General features: G+C 45.0%; 2 protein-coding genes across 2 annotated transcripts in view; one reads left to right on the forward strand and one right to left on the reverse strand.

Moving 5' to 3' along the window:
- invs (inversin) overlaps positions 1 to 10778 on the forward strand; it is a 52273-nt gene extending 41495 nt beyond the window's left edge. Inside the window, 14 exon segments of the mRNA XM_083649380.1 lie at positions 412 to 425; positions 427 to 478; positions 481 to 533; positions 662 to 733; positions 735 to 770; positions 890 to 947; positions 950 to 990; positions 992 to 996; positions 3951 to 4160; positions 5862 to 6061; positions 7525 to 8131; positions 8973 to 9127; positions 10364 to 10450; positions 10535 to 10778. Of these exon segments, the coding sequence (XP_083505506.1) occupies positions 412 to 425; positions 427 to 478; positions 481 to 533; positions 662 to 733; positions 735 to 770; positions 890 to 947; positions 950 to 990; positions 992 to 996; positions 3951 to 4160; positions 5862 to 6061; positions 7525 to 8131; positions 8973 to 9127; positions 10364 to 10450; positions 10535 to 10650 (1706 nt within the window). The 3' untranslated portion in view covers positions 10651 to 10778.
- A 565-nt stretch (positions 10779 to 11343) lies between these two features.
- The window catches only part of tex10 (testis expressed 10), a 28966-nt gene continuing 13934 nt past the window's right edge, over positions 11344 to 26375 (reverse strand). The window contains exons 12-16 of the mRNA XM_083637377.1: positions 19962 to 20184; positions 18042 to 18122; positions 17595 to 17779; positions 15436 to 15646; positions 11344 to 12236 (exon numbers count right to left, since the gene is read on the reverse strand). Of these exons, the coding sequence (XP_083493503.1) occupies positions 12114 to 12236; positions 15436 to 15646; positions 17595 to 17779; positions 18042 to 18122; positions 19962 to 20184 (823 nt within the window). The 3' untranslated portion in view covers positions 11344 to 12113. The remainder of the gene's footprint in view (positions 12237 to 15435; positions 15647 to 17594; positions 17780 to 18041; positions 18123 to 19961; positions 20185 to 26375) is intronic.

A 26375-nucleotide genomic window follows, 5' to 3' on the forward strand; every position in this document is an offset into this window, starting at 1 on the left:
GGACTTATTGTATTATTATTATATTTTATTATCATACTTGGAAACCTGTTTTATAAAGCAATATAGCACTCGAGCAGTGCTGATCAGTTTGTTATCCCACTCGGCCTGCGGCCTCGTGGGATAACAGCTGATCAGCGGATATATTTGCCACAACACACTAGCTCTCATGCTATATTGCTTAAATATATAATAATATAATAATTATTGCTTTCTCATGTTTTTGCGTACACTAATTGTGGAGAAAAAGGCTTTCGTGGCTTTGTGTCTGTATCTAAATTGATCCGCCCTTGCACTTCTTGAATGTTGATGAACTATAGGAATTGAATTTTGACTTTTGCACTCACTGTAACTCTTTCTGGATACGTTTGTCAATGAAATGCTTCAATTCAAATGGAAATGTGATGACTGTAGGTTCTGCGCGTGTGGGACCTGGTAGATGTGGATGGTCACACTGCTCTGCACTGGGCAGCGCTGGGTGGGATGCTGAGGTGTGCCAGGTACTGATGGAGAATGGGATTAGTCCTAACGTACAGGTATGGATGCACACACACACACACACACACACACACACACACACACACATGATGTTGGTACTAGATGAATGGGCTCTTTATCTGACCGTTGAAGAGGTTTGTTATCTCATATATGACTCATTGTCCAGGTCCAGGCGGGGCGGACTCCTCTACAGTGTGCTGCCTACGGAGGCTACATCACCTGCATGGCTGTTCTCATGGGAGAACAATGCTGATCCAAACATACAGGATAAGGAGGTACCGATCCACTTCTACATCCCCAGAACCATACGGAACACGTCCACCTCTACACATCTGTTACACGAATGTATTATACTACAGTATGATTTTGTGCTTTCTTTGTATGCATGTGCAGGGGGCGGACTGCTCTCCACTGGTCCTGTAACAACGGCTATTTGGATGCAGTGAAACTGCTACTGGCTACAATGCCTTTCCCAATCACATGGAGCACACAGACGGAGAGGTGAGGAGAGAGAGGACGGGTGGAGATGGAGTCATGGACGATGAACACGGTTCCCAATGGATCCTTGAAAGTTTGAGATTTTGAGAATAAAAAAAATCAAGGCCTTGAAAGTTTTTGAAAATAGACGTAAATAGACATGGTGAATTTTCAACTCCTGTGGGATCCATAATAACTACGCTAACGTTTAAAACCAGAGGACAAACCAGGGGGACAAACAAGCGGCGATATGCGTGGACTAAATACGGTGGAAACAGCAAACCGTTTCACTATTGGTGCGACGCGACGAATTAACTTGTTTGCTCTGCACTGTCACACAACCAGCAGAGAGAAAGTGAGGTAGGCTCTCTGGCTGACCCAGGGTCTGCTGCACAGTGCACTCCCATGTCGCATCTGCCAAAACAAGTGATTGCCTGTAATTGCGCAGGTTATATAACATTACATCCTAACGTTACAAGGTTACAGCTAACCTTATCTGGTTACAATCATAACGTGCACACATTGTGTCCGTGGTAACAGCAAGACATGTTGTTGTTGTTTACAGTTTACAGGCATTAACCCATAGATTTAGGCTACATGATTAGAGGAAAGTATTGTTTGCGATATGTGTTTGGTATGTCTAATATCCTTGTTTAGGCCTGATTGGAAACTAGACTATAATAAACCTTATTTACAGGTGGGTTTTTATATAAAACAAGAAAATATTTCGAAATTAACTTTTAACTGCATTTTTCTACGTGCTCCGACTCTGATGTCCTGGATTTATAACGGTTATAATCCTCCTTTTTACAAATTTAAAAAGCTGCAATTTATTTGACAGCAATCATTTTTGGCAGACACTTTTTGATAACATCAACAGGGACACTAGAGCGGCCCACAGAGTTGCATATAACATGTAATGCATTTATCTACAAGCATGATGTATAGGGAGTAAACAGGTTAATTCATATTGTCACCAAAACACACATTGGATCATAAATTAAACCTACTGATGTCATGTTGTGATTAATCACTGGTTATGGTATTAGAGTTCACAGTATGTAGCCAATCTGTGTGTAATGGTTCTGGCTCATATAGGCCTAAAAGTCCCTCTTTAATGTTACCTGTATATATTACACATCTGTGCACATGGTTTACTAATCCATGGGGCGCGGTTTAGGAGTAAATTGTCATAAAACCGTGCCCACTGAGCTGCCATATTGTTTTTGTACCAGGGGGACCCCTGGTGTGTTCCACAGTTCTCCTTCTATAGATGAATAATGCTGCCATTTGTTGCATATTGACTCATTCAGCACAGCACACAAACTCACTACCTCCTCCTAAACTCAACTGAAACCCCCCCCCCCCCCCCCCCATAAAACTGGAACTCATACTGTATCTAATTTAATGCCTGTCTAACTGGGACCTGTAAATTCATTGTAAATTCCCTGCACATTAATGCCTATTTAACTTAGCCTGTAAATTTCATGTACATTCAATGTAAACTCTTATTTAACTTAAGTCCCTGGAAACCAGAAATATTTCTTTATTATTTAGCATTTTGAGTTCATCACATCACAGGACCCTATGTTAATAAGCTACCAGCCAAATTTGAACGATGATGAACGTTGCAAAGTATATAAATTTAGGTTTGACAGGTGTGGCAAAACGCATGAGATTTCATTATTTTTTAGAGTGTACTTTCTCCCGCGGAATGTGTGGGCGTGTCCGTCTGCAGCAGGGACATTTATCTCCTCCGAGAGAGAGAGAGCGCGAGAGAGAGGGGGGGGAGGGAAACGGAGAAAGAGATCAAGTTACACAGCACTTGCGAGTGTGTGTGTGTGTGTGTGTGTGTGTGTGTGTGTGTGTGTGTGTGTGTGTGAGAGAGCCACCAGCCTGTGTGTCTCTCGCTCTCTCTCACTAGTCGAGAGAGAGAGAGAGAGAGAGAGAGAGAGAGAGAGAGAGAGAGAGAGAGAGAGAGATAGAGAGAGAGAGAGAGAGAGAGAGAGAGAGAGAGAGAGAGAGAGAGAGAGAGAGAGAGAGAGAGAGAGAGAGAGAAGCGCCTGGCTGAAACCCGACACCTTGCTAATCTCACAAGCATAGCGCTTGGCAGACGCACACAGAGGGAGACGGACAGCAAGGGAGCGCTGTCACTGGGGGCAAAGAACGGACTTGCCATAGGTGGGTGCGGATTGCGCGCGTGTACAAAGGTTATATAGAGCTTATGACGTCATAAGCTCCTGCGTTTTAGGACCTCACGCACTGCTGTCTTCAATGAGGAAGTACTTTGTAGAAGCTTGTAGAAAAGTGTCGATTTTAAGGCTTTGGGTTGAAAGTAATGTATAATAATTTCGGAGGCACAAAATTACTAACATAAGACCCTAAATAACATAGTTAGAACGTTTTTGTGGATTTTGGTTTCCAGGGACTTTAAATTCATGTAAATCCACTGCCTATTTAACGTCTATTTAACTCAGTCTGTAAATCTCATGTAAATCCAACGTAAATTCATATTTATCATCCACAGAACACTTCACCACTCATGTACATATTGTATATATTGACTCGATTCGATTTGATTGCACTTGCAACTTTGCGATTGTCTTTAGTTATCTTCCTACTTCTTATCTCTGTATATTGAAGTGACCGCTACGCTGCATACAGACACTAAGACAAATTCCTCGTATGTAACTTGCATACTGTGGCAATAAAAGTGATTCTGATTCTGATTCTGATTCTGAAATGTGTCAATTGCTTCCGTTGTTCTTGTCAATGGGCGAGTTTTATAGAGAAATCGTGAAATAACTGTTGCAATGGAGCAGTGTGCCGCAGAACAACATCTCTTTTTTCACCATACATGAGTTTGCATCCCTGATCACGGTGTGTGTATGTGTGTGTGTGTGTGTGTGCGCGCGCGCGCATGTGTGTGTGTGTGTGTGTGTGTGTGTGTGTGCGCATGCGTGTGTGTGTGTGCATAGATACACCCCTCTGGACTACGCTCTGCTGGGCGAGCACAGCGAGGTGACTCAGTTCATGCTGGAGCACGGCGCTCTGTCTATAGCAGCCATCCAGGACATCGCCGCTGCCTCCATCCAGGCCGTGTACAAAGGCTTCACCGTCCGCAAGGCCTTCAGGGAGAGGAAGCAGCTCCTCATGAGACACGAGCAGCTACGCAAAGACGTCGCCAAGTGAGAGAGCAGCACACGCACAGTCACAGGAGCATTTACATATCCGTGCTCCGAGGCGTAACACAGAGCTACACAAGGGTTTCACTTGTTTCAAACTCACATACATAATACTGGTAAGCGCTGTCGCCTCACAGCTAGAAGGTCCTGGGTTCGATTCTCACCTGGGACGCTGTGAGCGCTGAAGGAATGCATGTCCTCAAGTGCCCGCCGCCCCGGGTGGGGTCGTCAAAAGTCGTTGTGTTACCCCGTAGTTATACTATAACTACAGTCTTGTTACCCCATAGTTATACTATAACTACAGTCTTGTTACCCCGTAGTTATACTATAACTACAGTCTTGTTACCCCGTAGTTACACTATAAGTACAGTGTGGTACCCCGTAATTAGCCTATAAGTACAGAATTGGTCCCCTGCTTTAGAATACAGCCCGCACACCTGTAGTTACACTGTAGTTACTATGTAAGTGTGGGCGAATTGACACAGCTTCAGAATACAGCCCGCAACCCCGTAGTTACCCTGTACGTACAGGTGTGGTACCCCATAAGTAGCCTATAAGTACATATCTTGTTACCCTCTAGTTACAGGCTAAATTCACTCCTTGTACCCCGTAGTTACACTATAAGTACAGTGTGGTACCCCGTAATTAGCCTATAAGTACAGATCTTGTTACCCTCTAGTTACATGCTTATTTGCGGGCTGTATTCTAAAGCGTTACCTTGTCTTCTTCTCTCTACTTTGGTTTCTATCTCCTTTATCTCTCTCTGTCTTCCCCTCCTCACCCACATAGGAACAGTCACACTCCCTCCATATCCATCTTTCCTTCTGTCATCCCTGCACACACATACATCTTCCCCCTGTCTCTTTCTTCTGCTTTGTTCTTCTTGTCATTTGCTCACCGTCACACCTTTAGTCTTCTAGACTGTTGAGATTGTTCTAAGAGGGCACATTGCTTTCCACTTTTACTCCGTTTTGTTTTTCTTATTTGAAGCAGGCGATAAAAGTCTCTCATTTTACCACAGCTTCTTCTTCTTATTAATTTTTCTTGTTAGAAAATGAAATAGCTGTGGCCAGATGTATACAACTTTCTGTGGCACCACCACGAAAAATTGCACAAAGGTGTGAACTTGAATGAATCATAAGTCAAGTATGTCTAGTAAAGATGCTGCTATATAGATGCATTATTATTATTCCAATAATATAGACAGTAATAATTGTGCTTTTCACCAAGGGCCAGAAAGCAGGATCTCAAAATACACACAAAAAACACACCGTAGGGATAGAGATCTCACCATTATTACCACAAAGATGCTAGTATTGAACTCAACTATGTAAACTATTTTAGTCATCATCATTATAATAATGATAATTATTAGATGATCTACCCTTCTTAACGCAGGGTTTGAAACCAAGTGACAGCAGTGGATAAAGGAGCATTGGGAGGATTGTGTTCAATGAAATAGGCTCATAAATTGTAATTTAAGTGTCACTGAAGGTTTTCAAGGCAGCACACATATACTGTACTAAATCATTTATTTCAGTTTTTAATTTCAAACCAGATATCATGGTGTGGAATAGTGTACATATTTGTTTATTTATCTGACCCTTGGCTGTTAAAGTGGTGCTTTCAGACAAAATAGTCATGTTCAGGTTTGACTTCTTCATGGAGATATTGTTATGATATGATTTTCTTCTCTGTGTTCAGGAAACGAGAGGAAGAACAGCGGAGAAGGGAAGCAGAGTCGTTGGCCTGTGCAGAGAAAGGAAAGATCTCAGTGGCACACGCAGAGCAGGACAAGCTCTCCTTGGTGAACATTATGAAGGAACTATCAGTGAACGACTCGGTGGTGGAAACGAAAAAGACAAAAGTTGAACGCACTAAGAGCAAAGAGGAGGGACACAAAGGTACAACACGTACACAAAACCCTATGGTTGTAGTGATATTCTCAGCTCACAATTAAAAGCAATATATGATAATAATGATGATAATAAAAAAATATGATCATATTTATGATATTATCTGAAAGGAACACTGCTGATTTTCAACCAGCTATGTATCATTACTAAATCAGTAGTATATCAGAAAACTGTTAACAGTTTTGCAGGCGTTCATTTAGTTTGACAGTTATTGAGAGTTAATTTGAGTTACTAGGCATCTCACACGCTCGATTCCTAGGCTCGCCCGCCCGATAGATAGATAGAAGTTGTGGACCAGTGATGTCATTTGTGCATGAATGACATCTCCGTGCATGAATGACATCACTGGTCCACATCTTAACTCAAATCAACTCTCATTAACTGTCAAAGTAAACGAATGCCTGCAAAACTTTTTACAGTTTTCTGATATACTGCTGATTTTGTAATGATACAAAGCTGGTTGAAAATAAGCGGAGTGGTCCTTTAATATTTGAGGGTAAAATAATGAGCAATATTGAGCAATGCTTTGGTGTCTTCACACTCACCAAGTACCCTACATACACGTGCACCATGCACTGTGCGTAGGGCACCAAGTACCCTACGTACACGTGCACCATGCACTGTGCGTAGGCCACCTACGTACACGTGCACCATGCACTGTGCGTAGGGCACCAAGTACCCTACGTACATGTGCACCATGCACTGTGCGTAGGCCACCTACGTACACGTGCACCATGCACTGTGCGTAGGGCACCAAGTACCCTACGTGCACCATGCACTGTGCGTAGGGCACCAAGTACACGTGCACCATGCACTGTGCGTAGGGCACCAAGTACCCTACGTGCACCATGCACTGTGCGTAGGGCACCAAGTACACGTGCACCATGCACTGTGCGTATGGCACCAAGTACCGCGAGGGGCATCAGAGCAGGAGTACCCCGGTCAAACAGACAGTGCAGTAGATGCCCCACAGTTTGGCTGTAATGACCCTTCTAAAATTAACTCTCCACATCCGACCTTCCCTTTCCCAGAAAATTTAAACTTTTCTCTGATTGGATAAAAATTGGTGCCGACCTCAAACTATCAGAGAAAAGTTGACATTTTCTGTGAAACGGAAGGTCAGATCTATATCGGGCTAAATTTATTTTTTCACCTCGAATCCAACGCCGCCATCCGTGAGTCTCTACGAGTTACAGTTGTGGAGATACCTCTGCCCTGCATGCAGGACTACAGGAGAGAGATAGAGGACAGTGGGGGGTTGGGGGTTTGAAGTCACTGATCAAACACTCTATTTCAGTGATTGCTGTCAGAATATAGAGCCATTTAACACTTATTTTAACACAAAAACATCACTGAATGTACCTTTAAAGCACTACCATTCAGCACAAAATGTCTCACACATCTCTCTTTCTCTTTTTTGTCTCTCTCTCTTTCGCTCACCACCCCAACAGCCCACAGGAGCAGATTCTCCAGGAGAAGTAAGGAGGCCGAGTCACGTGACGTCCCCGACAGTCTGACCCGTCCCTGTCATGTGACCTGTGACCCTGCAGCCGCTGCTCCCCAGACCACCAGGCTGAAGGAGCGGCTCTCACCTGCTGGCTGCAGCCGGCCACCCAGCCCCAGACACAGACCCCACTCCACCACCCCCAAGGTCAAGAAACGACTCTCCTCCAACGCGTGCACTCCTTCCACGCGCTGCTCCATCGTGGACCAAAGTGACGCCATCGCTGAAGAATGCGTCCCTCCGAGAGACACTCACACCGGTGCGCAGAGCGCCCCCAGCAAGACTGACGCACACACCCCCCTGCAAAAGCACCGAAACAACAAGGCGCACAGTTCAGAGAGAGCCGCTAAGAGCAACCAAACGCACACACCCTCATTAAGATGCCGTTCTGGCCTGGACCATAAAAGCCCTTCCAGCAGGACACACACTCAGGCTGCCACACACACACCCATCTCCACGCACACACATAGGGACCACGAGCCATATAGGGACCACGAGCGAGAGCACAGGAGGAGGAACCAGGCTGCGCGCACCATCCAGCGAGCTTGGAGAAGGTCTGTTCCTCTGTGTGTGTTTGTGAATGTGCGTGCATGCGTGTGTGTATGTGCGCATGCTTGTGTGTGTGTATGTGATTGTGTGTGTGTATGTGTGTGTGTACCTGGTGGGCTGCTTTGTAGCTGGCTCTCCGCCGGCCGTGGGAGATTGGCAGTGCCATGTGGTGCCCACATGTGCGCCCCCTGCCATCGACACGCCACCCCCCCCCCCCCCCCCCCATTCCATCTCTCCCATAACACCCCCACACCCTCATCCATGGTCTGGATGCCATCAACACTTTAGCGATGGGGGAGAGAACGTGGGAGACAGGGGTGAGACGAGGAGGCCGGGGACAGACAGGGGCTGTGATCTAGAGCTCTCATACTGTTTTAACAAGAGGCTAAAAGTTCAGGCGTGCTGCTCTAATAGCTACCAGCAGCCTCTCCTTACCTTTCTCTGTCTCACACACACACACTCACACACACACACACGACACACACACACACACACACACACACACACACACACACACACACACACACACACACACACACACACACTCTCCGTCTCTCTCAGGGCCTGCCAGCCCACCCCAGGAGGCCCTCTGTTTCCATCCAGCTTCACAATTATATTCTGTATGTGCTGCTATTAACTGCCTTGAACAAACTGTTTCTGCTTTGTTTATGCTTTAGTGAGTATTAGTGTGAGGAGTTGCCAGCTTTTAAACCTTTGAACGCTCTCTCCCCGCATTTTGTTTATTTAACCGTGTGCGTGTGTGTGCGTGTGTGCGTGTGTGTGTGTGTGCGTGTGTGTGTGTGTGTGTGTGCGTGCGTATGCGCTTGCATGGATGTGCACCCGCAGGTTCCACGAGAGACGCAGACTGAGAGCGTCCAGGACCTCTGAAGGGGTGGAGTCAGCTGATCCGAACCACGCCCGCGCCCGGAAAAAGACCGAAGTCCGAGCGCCGCCTGCTAAACCGACAGCGAGTAAGAGCTCGGTGCTACAAAGCATCTATGGTGAGATTATTCTGCGTTAAAAAACGATGTCAACGGTGAGGAAAGCGCGTCTTTTCCTCTGAATTGAAATCGCTTGAATCAAACGGAAACCCGACACTGGAAACATACTTGTAACGGGATTGATTTGAGCAGTAAATCAGGAGGCTTTCTAAGGACCAGTGTAGAACATGAGGGACTCATTGAGGGGGTAGGAACACGTGTTCAAGTGTCTGGATGATGATCCGAGCCACATTCCAGGACAGTATCGGACCTGGTTTCACCCCACAGACAGGCCTGACCTTCATCACACATCACCAGGTGATGACGGGAGAATGGGCAGAAACCTCGCTGCGCCAAAACATACAAGCATGCAGACCGCCCCTCCCAGACAGACAGATAGACCCCCACCTCCCCACACCCCTGCCACCCCCAACCTTCTGACGTGTTATCCCCCTTCTCTCTCTCTCACACACACACACACACACACACACACACACACACTGACAGTCCCGGCACTGTGAAAAGTTCAGAGCTGTCAGGGGGAATGTCAGACGACTGCGTGTAGCTATCTGCTGAACACACACGCACACACAAACCCCCACAGTGCCACACACACACACACATTCATGAAACTCATTCTCTTGCTCGGTCTCCATTTTTGTCGTGGGAGGAGACAGATGTTTGGTCCACAACTCCAGACTGGTTCAAACATCTCAGTTAATCATCATAAACCTTTTTATTATTATTATTATCATTTGCTCGTTAAATATTTAATCTCAAACATATCCCAAATATCTCTCTCGCTGTCTCTATCTCGATCTCTCCCTGTAAACAATGAGAATTCAGTGATGATCGATGCATTTTTCCATAACCAATAACAAAACCATGCATGTCCACAGGTTGTTTAATTGAAATATTTCTGGGAATGAAAATGATCAGCATCAGGCCCCAGCGAGAATTGAACTCGCGACCCCTGGTTTACAAGACCAGTGCTCTGAACCACTGAGCTATAGGGCCTTGCTTGACAACTGTCATCAAATGAGTCAGATGATGGCCACACCTGGGTGTGTGAAGCCTAACTAGATAAACTGGTTACTGCAGTAGCCCGAGTGTCCAGTAGATGTCGAGCATGGATAGATGTCAAATCTAAATATATATGCATATCAGCATATGCCATCCAAGATCAACAATATTTATTTCCATAGGCCGTTTACGTATTCCATATAATTCATATGATATTTATTGACTGTCCTTCAGGCAGCTCTATGGCCAGGCGAGGGCCTTCACTTCGCGGCTCTCAGTCTCAGCTGCTCCTGGACTTGTCACTACGCACCCAGAGTCAACGTAAGTGTGCACACACACACACACACACACCCTTTGTGTGGAGTATAAGTATGTAAACGGTGATTTGATGTGTTTGTGTTACAGTGAGCAGTATAGAGTGTGTGCACCTGTATGAAACATTGAGTCAAGCCAAGCAGTACTCTTACCACCTGAGACCCCGCAGTGCTGGACAGGGGACAAGAGGCCGGGGAAAACATTGAGGCTGTGCACGCACACATACACACACACGCACACACACACACACACACACGCACACACACACACACACACAGAGCTCACGTTCTCAGCTGGCTGGCAGCTTTACCTCTATAGAATTACTGCACATATTGTTCCCGTGGTGTGCCAAGTCTTCTACAATTAAGCCATATGACATCACAGCCATGACCTCACAGGGTGGGGTTAAGTCTACAGAAATGGGGTGTGTAGAAGATAACCTTTCATCCATTGTGGAAGGAACACACACACTCTCCATCTCTCTCACACACACACACACACATACAGATAACCTTTCCTTCGGTTGTGGAGAATGAGGCAGTCTATCAACAACCGGTCATACAGCTAGCCCACCTGCAGCCCCCCCCCCACACACACACACACACACTAGAATATTACTCTTGAAACGTCTGGTCTCTCAATGCCTTCCTTCCCAAGTGGAAGATGTATTAATGAACTATGCGGTTTTTATTGACTCACATATGTATTTGCACAAAAGCAGTCCTTATTCTATTGTAACTATTGTGTAATTATAAATATATACCTCAATGCTGTTTCTTGCTTTATTACTGTATTAGAAAAATGCTCAAAATTAATAAATGCTAAATGACACCCAAGGCAGTGCACTTTCAACTTATTTTGTTCTTTTTATTAATGAAAAGTCACCAGGTCATTCCCAGTAAGCACTGGACCATACAGCAATAACAATATAGAGAACTGCAGGAATGAGTCTGGAAGTAGCACTTGGGTTCATAGGGGGAAAGGTTAATGGGGTTTTAGTATGGGGGATTTCTGTTAAATGCATGAAATAAGGTCTGTGGTTAACAAAAGCTTATGTGAGTGGTCATTTGTGTTCAGCAGGATAATCTTCACAAACGTGGACCACTTTAATGACTTTTGAAGCGTAAATGCGTTTTTTTTTTTGCGCAATTTTCAGAAAACGTTTCAGAAGTCATAAAAGTGCTCCTCGTTTGTGAAGATTATCCTGCTGAACACAAATGACCGCTCCCATAAACTTTTGTTAACCACAGACCTTATTTCATGCATTTCATCCAAATCCCCATTCTAAAACCCCATAGCCTTTTTCCCTGAAGAACCAACATGGCGTTGATTTCTGGTTAAGCCTACAAAAATACGTCATGCCTGCGGTACTCTATTCAGGAGGAGCAAAAGGGGAACAAATGATTTCCAGGCTAAGAACGAAGCAAAGAGAGCAGCAAGTTAAGACGGTAAAAATGTGAACCTCTCAAAACAAGAACTTGCGGTATTTCTCATACACAATAGAAAAAACACGTTTCCTTTGTATTTCTGTCTGAATGTTTGATCTCTGGACACGTTGTTGCCAGTGTGAGGGTTTGTCCTTGTCGAGACAACTGTGAGATGTTTGAGAAGGCGAGGCGGCGCGGGCGGCGGTCAGTACATGTCTCAGGCGAGGCGGCGCGGGCGGCGGTCAGTACATGTCTCGAAGCCCCAGGTTTCCACGGTGAGTGGAGGAGCCGTGAGCCACCGTGACGCTGTAGCAGTATAGCAAGTCTGTCAGCCACTGTTCCCTGGTCTCACCCCGGGAGTACCTCTGGAACACACACACACACACACACCGTGGCATTAGGTAACAAGTCTCCGGGGGGGAGGGGTAAAAGCAGGCAATCTTTATAGAGCGCCAAACTCACGCCCTCTTCCGGGTTCGCCATTCCCATAGACATTTAAAAAAAATGCGTATATATATTTTTTATTTGGTCAAACCAAGCGATTCAGATATATTTAGAATCAGGAGAGACCATAACATTTCCCTCTGGCCAACACCAAAATATATACTTTTTTTTTGTCCGAGTGAAATGTTTTATGGTCTCTCCTGATTCTAAATGTAGCTGAATCGCTTGGTTTGACCAAATAAAAACTATTTTATAATAATTTTATGAAACAAAAAATGAATGGGGAATGAAATTGCTTAGGTCCCATGCCGAACCCGGAAGAGGGCATGACTTTGGCACCCTATAACTGTATGTAAATCCATTAAATAAAAGTGCACAAGCCGTCCCTGGTCTTTCCTTCTCATGTAATGAAAGGCAGGTAGTTTACCGTGAGGTCTTGTATGATGTGTTGCAGCAGGTAGTTTACCATGAGGTCTTGTATGATGTGTTGCAGCAGGTAGTTTACCATGAGGTCTTGTATGATGTGTTGCAGCAGGTAGTTTACCATGAGGTCTTGTATGATGTGTTGCAGCAGTTTGTTTACCATGAGGTCTTGTATGTGTTGCAGCAGGTGGTTTACCATGAGGTCTTGTATGATGTGTTGCAGCAGGTGGTTTACCATGAGGTCTTGTATGTGTTGCAGCAGGTAGTTTACCATGAGGTCTTGTATGATGTGTTGCAGCAGGTGGTTTACCATGAGGTCTTGTATGTGTTGCAGCAGGTGGTTTACCATGAGGTCTTGTATGTGTTGCAGCAGGTGGTTTACCATGAGGTCTTGTATGTGTTGCAGCAGGTAGTTTACCATGAGGTCTTGTATGATGTGTTGCAGCAGGTGGTTTACCATGAGGTCTTGTATGTGTTGCAGCAGGTGGTTTACCATGAGGTCTTGTATGATGTGTTGCAGCAGGTGGTTTACCATGAGGTCTTGTATGATGTGTTGCAGCAGGTGGTTTACCATGAGGTCTTGTATGTGTTGCAGCAGGTAGTTTACCGTGAGGTCTTGTATGATGTGTTGCAGCAGGTAGTTTACCGTGAGGTCTTGTATGTGTTGCAGCAGGTAGTTTACCATGAGGTCTTGTATGATGTGTTGCAGCAGGTGGTTTACCATGAGGTCTTGTATGTGTTGCAGCAGTTTGTTTACCATGAGGTCTTGTATGATGTGTTGCAGCAGGTAGTTTACCATGAGGTCTTGTATGTGTTGCAGCAGGTAGTTTACCATGAGGTCTTGTATGTGTTGCAGCAGGTGGTTTACCATGAGGTCTTGTATGATGTGTTGCAGCAGGTGGTTTACCATGAGGTCTTGTATGTGTTGCAGCAGGTAGTTTACCGTGAGGTCTTGTATGATGTGTTGCAGCAGGTAGTTTACCATGGGGTCTTGTATGATGTGTTGCAGCAGAGTGGTTTACCGTGAGGTCTTGTATGTGTTGCAGCAGGTAGTTTACCGTGAGGTCTTGTATGTGTTGCAGCAGGTAGTTTACCATGAGGTCTTGTATGATGTGTTGCAGCAGGTGGTTTACCATGAGGTCTTGTATGTGTTGCAGCAGGTGGTTTACCGTGAGGTCTTGTATGATGTGTTGCAGCAGGTGGTTTACCATGAGGTCTTGTATGTGTTGCAGCAGAGTGGTTTACCATGAGGTCTTGTATGATGTGTTGCAGCAGTTTGTTTACCATGAGGTCTTGTATGATGTGTTGCAGCAGTTTGTTTACCATGAGGTCTTGTATAATGTGTTGCAGCAGTTTGTTTACCATGAGGTCTTGTATGATGTGTTGCAGCAGGTGGTTTACCATGAGGTCTTGTATGATGTGTTGCAGCAGGTGGTTTACCATGAGGTCTTGTATGATGTGTTGCAGCAGGTGGTTTACCATGAGGTCTTGTATGTGTTGCAGCAGAGTGGTTTACCATGAGGTCTTGTATGATGTGTTGCAGCAGTTTGTTTACCATGAGGTCTTGTATGATGTGTTGCAGCAGTTTGTTTACCATGAGGTCTTGTATGATGTGTTGCAGCAGGTGGTTTACCATGAGGTCTTGTATGATGTGTTGCAGCAGGTGGTTTACCATGAGGTCTTGTATGTGTTGCAGCAGGTAGTTTACCGTGAGGTCTTGTATGATGTGTTGCAGCAGGTGGTTTACCATGAGGTCTTGTATGATGTGTTGCAGCAGGTAGTTTACCATGAGGTCTTGTATGATGTGTTGCAGCAGGTAGTTTACCATGAGGTCTTGTATGTGTTGCAGCAGGTAGTTTACCATGAGGTCTTGTATGTGTTGCAGCAGGTAGTTTACCATGAGGTCTTGTATGTGTTGCAGCAGGTGGTTTACCATGAGGTCTTGTATGATGTGTTGCAGCAGGTGGTTTACCATGAGGTCTTGTATGTGTTGCAGCAGGTAGTTTACCGTGAGGTCTTGTATGATGTGTTGCAGCAGGTAGTTTACCATGGGGTCTTGTATGATGTGTTGCAGCAGAGTGGTTTACCGTGAGGTCTTGTATGTGTTGCAGCAGGTGGTTTACCATGAGGTCTTGTATGTGTTGCAGCAGGTGGTTTACCGTGAGGTCTTGTATGATGTGTTGCAGCAGGTGGTTTACCATGAGGTCTTGTATGATGTGTTGCAGCAGGTAGTTTACCATGAGGTCTTGTATGTGTTGCAGCAGAGTGGTTTACCATGAGGTCTTGTATGATGTGTTGCAGCAGTTTGTTTACCATGAGGTCTTGTATGATGTGTTGCAGCAGTTTGTTTACCATGAGGTCTTGTATGATGTGTTGCAGCAGTTTGTTTACCATGAGGTCTTGTATGATGTGTTGCAGCAGGTGGTTTACCATGAGGTCTTGTATGTGTTGCAGCAGGTAGTTTACCGTGAGGTCTTGTATGATGTGTTGCAGCAGGTGGTTTACCATGAGGTCTTGTATGATGTGTTGCAGCAGGTAGTTTACCATGAGGTCTTGTATGATGTGTTGCAGCAGGTAGTTTACCGTGAGGTCTTGTATGATGTGTTGCAGCAGGTGGTTTACCATGAGGTCTTGTATGATGTGTTGCAGCAGGTGGTTTACCATGAGGTCTTGTATGTGTTGCAGCAGTTTGTTTACCGTGAGGTCTTGTATGATGTGCTGCAGCAGAGTGGCGTTGGCCATCAGGTGGTTGCGGAGCGGTGTGTGCTGCAGCAGCGTGGACAGGATGTGGCCGAGCTGGGGCAGCTCCTCCTCACACAGCTCTCCCACACGCAGACACTGCAGTACCAGCCGCAGCAGGCGGGGGATGGTGCTCAGTGCCGACACGCACGCGCCCCATATCGCCTCCCTGCAAAGGGTGGCGGAGAGGTCACAATCTGGGTTTAACGCACTTGGCATCTTTACAGCCTGACAAAGAAAGGCAAACGGCAGTAACCTGTTTTTGTGTGTTTTAACAATCGAATCCCACTACGAGGGTTTAGATTTCATATCAGCGAGAATTAGGGATGGGACAAAATTCAATATATCGCGCCTTGTGATAACTCGTGTTATGATTTGGAGCTATATAAATATAAAATGTATTAATCTGGGGCAAAAAAAGAAAAAGGAATGAATTGGTATTAGCTTAATTTTATTCTGCTGTAGTAATCACAAATGTGAAGCAATCTCACAAGCTCTCCATCCAAATTATTTACATTATAGCAAGCAATACCATTATCAAATCAGGAACCCCATATCACATTTTGAATAACATAAGCATATTGCCCCATCCCTAGATAAGCATACCCATTTGGGTGAGGAAAGCGAAAAGGCAGCGCTTGCCCCTCCCTCGTTACCACCACTGATGTGCCCTTGAGCAAGGCCCTTAACCCCAACTGCTCCAGTGGAGCTGCTCAGTGGCCAACAGATCAGACTGTGGTTGTACTGGTCAGCTTCCAGGTATGAATGTGTGTGTGAATGTGAACAGGGTGCTCCTGAAAAAGAGAGCATTGCTCTCAGTGAGACTCCCCCTGTATAAATAAAGGTAAAATAAATAAATAAATAAAAAATAAAAAGATTATTCAATGATACGGAGTCCACTTCTATACCAGCAATTCTTCCATCGTAACAGGAGATCTACACTGAAAACGGAGTGTGAGTGCAGAGATGTCACATGTCACGCTGCCTCTGAGCGTGTGTGTGTGTGTGTGTGTATAATGCGTATGTACATGCATTGGTGCATTGTGACAAATAAAGACAGGGTTTGTCTGCCCTGTACCTTTAAATGTTGAGCCTACACTAACACTTGGGCAGAAGGTGGTGTAGTAGCGACTGACTGAAGGGTTGTCAAAACTCAAAAGTATCAATAGTATCGAAAAGTATCAATATTGAACATTTGAATGGGAAACAACACTCATTTGCAACAGGTATCGATATCGATAAGTATCAATACTAAAAATTAGAAATGGATACAATACTCATTTGCAACAGTTTTGATACCATCAGTGCTTTCTTTTAATGAAAAATCACATATTTTCCCCTCCCTATCTAATTGGTGGATATCTGTTGCTTCAACAAGCTAAACGTGTTCTGATGGTGAGAGCAGAGGCAATCTGCGGTCTAATCTAAATTCAAAGTTTGATCAGGCCTAGATTATGGAGAAGTAAAGGTAAAGGTAAAGTCCCACTGATTGTCACACAATGTGTGAAATTTGTTCTCCGCATTTGACCCATCCCCTGGGGGAGCGGTGAGCGGCAGCGTGCGCCGCGCTCGGGAATCACATGGTGATTTAACCCCCCAATTCCAACCCTTTGATGCTGAGTGCCAAGCAGGGAGGCAATGGGTCCCATTTTTATAGTCTTTGGTATGACTCGGCCGGGGATCGAACTCACAACCTCCCAGTCTCAGGGCGGACACTCAGACCACAAGGCCACTGAGCTGTGCTGTGTCTGTCCGTCCATCTGTCTAAATTTATTTTTATGCCTCTTGATGTGTCGTCACCCCCCCTTCCCGTGGTATTGAAAATGGTATCGAGTATCGATATTTTCCTGGGTATCGGTATCGAAGTAGAAATTCCAGTATCGTGACATCCCTACTACACTGTACCTTTAAATGTTGAGCCTACACTAACACTTGGGCAGAAGGTGGTGTAGTAGCGACTAGGAAAACTGTCCTTGAACCGGAGATTAGCAAGACACTGAATGCTTCTTAGCAGTTCCATGGGTGCTGGTTTGTAGCTGACCCTTTGGAGGAGGAAAAACACAAACATTTGTCTACAGAGATCAGTGAGGGGTCTCAATGGTTCAGTAATAACACACCTCTTGTGGTTGGTATCAGAGGGAGCCTCCTGCTCCAGAGTGACGAGCAGAGCCAGCAGGCTGAGGCAGCACTGACACAGGAAGCGCAACACCGCCTCGCTGGGCAGGACGGACAGGTCCAAGAGTCTGGCCACTGCTCTCAGTAGCCCCGCCCCCATACTGTCTGGCACCACCCCTAACCTGGTCTGAAACACACACACACACACACACACACACACACACACACACACACACACACACACACACACACACACACACACACACACACACACACACACACACACACACACACACACACACACACACACACACACACACACGGTCAATTCAACATCATCCAATAAAGGCAGAAAAGCAATTCAAGGAATGGAGCAAAGAAATGGAACAGATCAATTTAAGACTGAGAAATCTTCAATATTTTCCCCCTTAATGAAATACGTTTCTCACCAGGTATTTGCAAATGCCATTTTGCAAAATGTCGAAGCACTGAGCCTGTGAGCCCAGAGTTTCCAGACTGTGGCAGACCTCCTATGGATGAAACACAGTTCAATCAGCATCATTCATTTCATAGGCTCAGTTAGAAGAGGATGCAAGCTATATTGTACCAAGTTCCAACCAGTCTTAAAACAGACATGCTTTTCTCTTCAATTATCTTAAAGATGTACATTTAGACATGATTTCTTGTATTGAAGATTCCTTCATTACCTCTACACTACCCAGACACCCACAATAGAGCATTCTTATTGTAGCAATGCAATGTGACCACAGCCTTTATACAACGGATGCTTTGTGCATTCATCTGGGAGAACTGGAGGCGTTTTTGTTGAGATCTTTCAAGTCTGGAATACAACATGTTTCTAAAATGGCATAGAGGGAGCAACACACTATTCCTGATGGCAATTGTAGATGTGATGATTGGGGTTTCTTCCTGGAGCCCACAAGCATTAGAATGAGCAGATTCTGCATCGCATAAAGCACATTAAACACATAAAGCAGACAAACAGAGCGAGCGCGGGCTCTTATCAACATTCAAGGGGGTTCATATTTGCATAATGGCGCAACAGAGACCTCGACCCAAACCCCACTTCCCAACGCCCTCCATTTCCAGAGGTGACAGTGTCCAGAGACATATCAGCTAATGGCAGGTGAGGTGCTCCCTGCAGAGACAGATCAGCTAATGGCAGGTGAGGTGCTCCCTGGGAAAATTGGACAATCTTTCTAAACAATGTTTTATGAGCCAAAACAATAGCAGGAGGGAGAAATCCAACAGCAGTAATGATATTACTGGGAGACAATTGAGGAGCAAATGAATGAGAGCCACCTCAGTCACCTTCAACTGGCATTCATCAGACAAACCACACTGCTGCTGTGCACCAACAACAGAGTGTTGTGGCATGCTAAAAACTCATGTGGAAAAACATAGCACAGTGTTCCTATAACCTGTTTCAATGGCCCATGAAGCACTGCTTTATTACCACAAAATAATCCGTAAGCCACCTGATCTCTGAATGTCTCTCTTGCCTAGATGGAGACGAGATGGGTTTTAAGGCGAGGCCATCGGTCACACCGTCGACTTTTAAAAAGGCTAAACTTTTCCTCATCCATTTCAAATCAAAATCACATTTCTCATTAGTTTTGATCAAATTGAAGTGTGTGTATGTGTGTGTATGTGTAGTGTTGAAATGTGTGTCGGAACATGTTGGATTAAAAACAATCCCGTGTCATTAGTTGAATCCGAGTTGACACAGTCCGTCCCTTAATGCCGTCCCCCCTGCTGCCCGATGGCCCCTCCCCTCCTCCTTCCTGCCACTTGGCTGTGATTGACTCAGACAGGAAGATGAGAGAGGCAGGATCTGAGGCCTTAATTGAGGAGCTGAATTAGTGATTATACACACACACACATGCACACACACACACACACACACGCGCGCGCGCGCACACACACACACACACACACGCCCCAGGGCACAGTTACGTTAACGGTAATTTCTGTGCAGAAATGTCACACTCCCATCATGCCATGGGCTCTCATTAGCATTTGTGCATAGCCGCTGCTCTGCCCGATAACCACGCATCTCCAACCTGTGCGATGCGATAAAGGTTCCCCCTCTCAGCCCGACTGCCACGATAAAGCTCGCCCCTCTGAGCTCTATATAAGAATAAGAGAGACCAGGGGAACTGAAAGAGCAGCACCGTGTCCAGAATATCACCACTTTTCTGAACATAATGTCTCTTACTTCCACTTTTCTCACCTCCTACTTCTCGCAAATTCATCGCCACGCCGCTGTCCAACTGCCGGGTGGTCGGGGGTTTTTCAGTCATTGCTACAGTAGGTGTGTGTTGGACGGAGCGTGCAGTGATACTGACCTCCACCACGTCCCAGTGGTGTGTGAACTGCTCCAGGGGGGTGGGGTAGAGGCTGAGGGGGGAGAGCGGTGAGGGGGGCAGGGCGCTGTCTTGGCCGGCCTCCTGCAGGGTGGCCAGCTCGTCACTCGAGAAGCCCGTCAGCGTGGAGAACAGGAAGCTGATGTGGTCCACATCCTGCAGGGCCGCGTCCTGGCTGCCCACCGACCAGCCACTCAGAGACGACCTGAACAACATCACACGCAAACGCATCAACTTGCAGTATGCATTTAAAAGTGCTTGAATTTAGCCAACCGGCATCTCTGAGTTTGAGCCTTGTGCGCGCCGTCACCTCAAAATTGCTGGGCCAAGCTGGATACATTTTCTTATCTTATCTACAGTTATCTACAGCAGTGGTCCCCAACCACCGGGCCGTGGACCGGTACCGGGCCGCAACGCATTTGGTACCGGGCCGCGAGCCCGGTCCAATTTTTTTTTTTTTTATAAACATAGGCTATAATATTATAGGCTGTGTGTGGTAGTTAAAACATAGTTTCAAGTTGACGTTTATTTATGTTTGTAGTTGAAACAAAAACATAAATACTGTAGGCTACATACAGTACAACACAAAAGGCTGTTATTTACCCTTTGTCGCCACCTGGTGAGTAAATATATATGTAACTAAAACCATTAAAATTGACAACCGGTCCGCAACTTTTTTTCCCATGTATCTACCGGTCCTTGGCACACAGTATGACTCTCCACACTGTGCTCAGGGAGTTCCCCAAGCCCCGGTAGCCGGCAATTTCTCCGCCTACTGGCCTCTGGCCTACCGGTTACTTTATACACTGTAAAAAAAAAAATTACAGTGCACCTGAACGCAACATACAAGATACCCGGCCAAGTGGCCAATACTCCACTTCTGTTATAACATTTCAGTCTGGAATATGGAATATCTTTCAATAATCTTTATGACTAAAAGGCTAAAAGTAATCTCATGTGTAAGAAATGACTGTTCTACATTGAAGTAAAAAATGTAAATAATTAACTTGTTGGTCTTGGATTTATTTAGCTTCAAGAGTGCATTTTTGTTCGTGTGACCCTCAACACAGGCTTTGAGAATCCCGGGCCACTTACTGATACTTATGCTTAAATTAACTCACTCATATTCTGGTTTATTTCAAGAAAAACATTTTGGCTAGTGGAAATTCTAATTGACTGGTAACTTCTAGCAGCCATATTGGCAGGTGGTCAAAAAAGCTCATTTCAGTCCAGGGCGAGATTGGCCAAATTTACACCAAACATTGATCCTAATTGTGATCGCTGTCAAACAACCCCAGCCACTTTATCACATATGTTTTGGCTTTGCCCAAAATAAGTAGATTTTTGGCATTCCATATTTAAAAAGAATTCTGATATACTGGAAATATCCATTGAACCTCTTGCCATAATTGCAATCTTTGGTGTGGTCCCGCATGATCTCTCCCTCAACCAATGCAGTAAAAAGATGATAGCGTTTGGTACACTTCTGGCTAGAAGACTTGTACTCCTTAAATGGAAAGACAAGTTTCCTCCAACTTTCAATCACTGGGTCAGAGATCTTATGTATCATCTAACCCTAGAAAAAATCTGATACGCTACAAGGGGTTGTGCTCTCGACTTTTATACCATCTGGCAGCCAGTCCTGGACCAGGTAGAGAAAATTGACGCTTCAAGCATTTCAAATGTATAGATTTACCCCCCCCCTCGTCCATATTTATTTTCATTCATCTGTTTTGTTTTGTTGTTGTTGTTTTTTCTCTTTCTTTTATGTGTCTTTGTGTACTGATATACTGCGATGTATGACATGATGTATGACATGATGTATGTGGTGTAATAGGCTAGGGGTTCTCGTGGGATGGGTTTTTGTTTAAAAGTGTCAAGTGTATTTAAATCTGTATTTTGTATTTTGTATGATATACAGAAAACGAATAAAAAACTTTGAACAAAAAAAAAAGCTAATTTCAAGCCCTGCAGGGAGAGCAAGTGGTGACATAGGAGTGAGTGAGAAAAGGATCAAATATTGGTGTTTAAGACTGAATAATGACATCACAACTGTTAATTTAAAATGAGTTATTCCTCTAAACCTGACTTCAAATGCCCCAAATCTTTCTGCGCCAGCCGCCGTTCGGCCCCCAACCGTCAGCAAAATCTGCCCCTCTGGTGGCGAGGACATTTTTTTGTGGTCCTCTCTATCATCAAAGTTCCTGGGTTACGGCATGACAATATTTGTTCGGCCCCCGGCAACAACCTGGGTTTCTCATGTGGCCCCCCATGAAAAATGCCCACCCCTGATCTAGCCTCTTAAATTGGTTCTCAAAGTGAACCAGATTAATGCATTTTAGTTTAAAATTTACAAATTTTTCTTACAGGGGGCATGGCCCCCCGAACCCCCCAAGAGGGTCCAAGCAGGGTATACCCACCACAATCTCTCCAAATCCTGTGGGAAACATAGTTATTAGTATTTTCTTTGTTCTTAAAAATATACATTGCCTGTTTGTGTTTTGCAATATGGATATTGTTTTATTTATAATTAAATAGAGCATTGGGCCTTTATAAGAATGTTTATTTGTATTATTTCAATTGTCACACTCATGGATACATATTTGAGGTTTGTTTATTAATTGGGAAAAGGACCACCGGAAAACGCAGCGGACATGATCCGGCTACTTTTTCAATCTGACTGGCTACTCAAAGGTTTGGGGAACTCTCTGTGTGCTGGTCACCTAGATCTACAGTATGACTCTCCACACTGTGCTGGTCACCTAGATCTACAAGATCACTCTCCACACTGTGCTGGTCACCTAGATCTACAAGATCACTCTCCACACTGTGCTGGTCACCTAGATCTACAAGATCACTCTCCACACTGTGCTGGTCACCTAGATCTACAGTATCACTCTCCACACTGTGCTGGTCACCTAGATCTACAGTATCACTCTCCACACTGTGCTGGTCACCTAGATCTACAGTATCACTCTCCACACTGTGCTGGTCACCTAGATCTACAGTATCACTCTCCACACTGTGCTGGTCACCTAGATCTACAGTATCACTCTCCACACTGTGCTGGTCACCTAGATCTACAAGATCACTCTCCACACTGTGCTGGTCACCTAGATCTACAAGATCACTCTCCACACTGTGCTGGTCACCTAGATCTACAAGATCACTCTCCACACTGTGCTGGTCACCTAGATCTACAAGATCACTCTCCACACTGTAGAAATATAGAACTGATGGTTAACTGTATTTCGATGATGTATAGTTCAAATGCTAAAAATGTATATATGACGTATAGATCAAATGCTTAACACATTCACTGCCAGCCGTTTTTTCAATACTGTAGGTAGGTTCTGCCAAGGTTTTTTTTTGAGGATTCTGGCTCATCTTTCAAGAGCCTAGGATTGTTTTCTGCTAAGATTTTGTGAACACAAATTATCTCAAAAGAACTAATAGAATGTGTGCTTTCTCTGTCTAAAAGAGTTAGTTTGTAGAGTTAGTAGTTATGTAGGCATTAGCAGTAGAATACAGCATGGTTTCAGCGTCTGAAAATTTATGCTGAGATAAATGGCTTTTTGTGAAATTCGATAGAACAGTCACTTTAACCATTTATTTTTGGCGTAAGACGTCAGACATCTAAACAATAGTTTTGAACAGTAATTTCCTCCATAGCAGCAGGAAACCCCCCTCTCCTTCAAACTCCTCCCTCCGTGTGTGTTCTCCTCTCTCCGTGGCTGCAGCGGTACAAGCGAGGCTCTGCCTGTCTGTGCTGCCTGGCTGCTGCTCTTTGGGCGAGTCTGCATGAGTCGTTTCGGTTGTGAGCTCAGCTGGAATGAAGCTGCGTGCGATTGTGGGCTTTCTGCCGGTGTTTCAAAGTGTGTTGCACGCATAATCTATTATGCAAATTTGCAATCCCCCACCGCCAGCTCCCAGCGCGATAATGCGCGAAAGCGAAAGCGTTTTCGCCAATCCATTTTACAGTATGAGAATGGTTTCCTCGCGTGTTCCCCTGCAGTTTTGGCTCGGCTTTTTCTAGTCTGGAGAGCACTGTCGCCACTTAGTGGGTCGGTGGAATGGGTTGTACACGTTCGGTGGCTCCCATATTTTTATAGGAGACGTGGGGGGCGTTGATCCACGTCCCACCGTCAAATTTTTTTTTTGTTTTTTTTGGCGACTTGACTCGTCAATGGCAGTCAACCGTTAGATTTTTTTTGACGAGTCAACTCGCCAATGGCAGTGAACGTGTTAAAAAAGGGGAAAAAAAATAATTGCTTGCTGTTTTTGTTAATTTGTTTGTTTTTTTGTAATTAGACCATATGGAAAGTTTGTAATTTATAAGATGAACTGGGTTAGGGCATTTACAAGCTTATAGCTTCAGCCCCAACCTTTTCGGCCAGCATCGTATGTTTGTTTTGTTTCGCATGTTTGTTTTTTGTGATGTGGCGTGAAATAAACTTTATTCATTCATTCATTCACTGTGCTGGTCACCTAGATCTACAGTATCACTCTCCACACTGTGCTGGTCACCTAGATCTACAAGATCACTCTCCACACTGTGCTGGTCACCTAGATCTACAGTATCACTCTCCACACTGTGCTGGTCACCTAGATCTACAGTATCACTCTCCACACTGTGCTGGTCACCTAGATCTTGAGAGCGCTTAAGAAATGCTGAGGATTTGAACATTGCTTTGAATGTATGTGAAGTGTAGATTTATTTTGATGTGCAAGCATGACTGGAAACACATTTGCATGAGAGGACTTAAAAAGACTGGTATACCGGCATGTGAACATCTCTGAATTATTGGCCCGTAATTTTGAAATAATTTGTCCTTGAAAAGTGCTTCATCACAAAAGTGTGGCAACCCTAAAAGTTAACCAACTACCTTTCTGAATATCAGGAGTTTTTCCAGCTTGTAGAATCTGTAAGGACGAGACTTTTCAGTATTGTACGTCTTTTTAGATAGATACACATCTTACATTAACTTCGGAATGACGGTTTCCTGCTTTATCTATTCCTTATCGCAGCTCAGGGTAATACTCATGAGACTGTGTTTTGTATCTGTTGCAGTGTGCGTGTTGTGAGTGCATGAGGGCACACAGTGCATGTTGTAGTGTGCGTGTTGTGAGTGCATGAGGGCACACAGTGCATGTTGTAGTGTGCGTGTTGTGAGTGCATGAGGGCACACAGTGCATGTTGTAGTGTGCGTGTTGTGAGTGCATGAGGGCACACAGTGCATGTTGTAGTGTGCGTGTTGTGAGTGCATGAGGGCACACAGTGCATGTTGTAGTGTGCGTGTTGTGAGTGCATGAGGGCACACAGTGCATGTTGTAGTGTGCGTGTTGTGAGTGCATGAGGGCACACAGTGCATGTTGTAGTGTGCGTGTTGTGAGTGCATGAGGGCACACAGTGCATGTTGTAGTGTGCGTGTTGTGAGTGCATGAGGGCCCACAGTGCATGTTGTAGTGTGCGTGTTGTGAGTGCATGAGGGCACACAGTGCATGTTGCAGTGTGCGTGTTGTGAGTGCATGAGGGCACACAGTGCATGTTGTAGTGTGCGTGTTGTGAGTGCATGAGGGCACACAGTGCATGTTGTAGTGTGCGTGTTGTGAGTGCATGAGGGCACACAGTGCATGTTGCAGTGTGCGTGTTGTGAGTGCATGAGGGCACACAGTGCATGTTGCAGTGTGCGTGTGGATGTGGATGGGACACAGTGAATGGTTTTAACATAATGCCTCTCTGTCCTGAAGCCAGGATAGATCTGCAACAGTAGGAAATGCGTGTGAATAAAAGTGTGTTTTGTAAAAGCCTTGGAGGCACATCCAGACAGAACCATTTTCTCAATGTTCCATGACGAGGCTGCATTCCAACCTCCCAAAGAGCTCTTTGTATCACACACACACACGCGTGCACACACACACTGTGCTGTGTGTGTGTTTGTATGGTTTTGTATTGTTTATGCACCGGAATCGATATGGTAATAACTGTATGTTGATGTGTCTGATAATCCCATGTGGGATGGGTCATGTAATTTGTCCTGACACGTAAATAAAACTTTCATTCATTCATTCATTCACACACACACACACACACACACACACACGGCTGCAGCAGCACCCCACTCAAGATTTGTATAACACTGCCCTACTGACACAAGTGAAAGGTCACACAAACATGTATGCAGACGCACACACACACACACACTGATGCAGGGTTATGCAAAGCTGGAGAAGTGTGACAGAACATCACCAAACTAAGTTTTCATTGTCACCAAGCAGCTGAGTATCAAATACATCCACGTCATCATCACATGTCATCAAGAGGCAGGTAAGCAACCAGATCAACTAGCAGGGGCTCACTTTGAAGGCACAATGCTGCCATCCAATGGTTGCAGG

This window comes from Poromitra crassiceps, assembly GCF_964638095.1.
Source record: "Poromitra crassiceps genome assembly, chromosome: 1".
NCBI lineage: Eukaryota > Metazoa > Chordata > Actinopteri > Beryciformes > Melamphaidae > Poromitra > Poromitra crassiceps.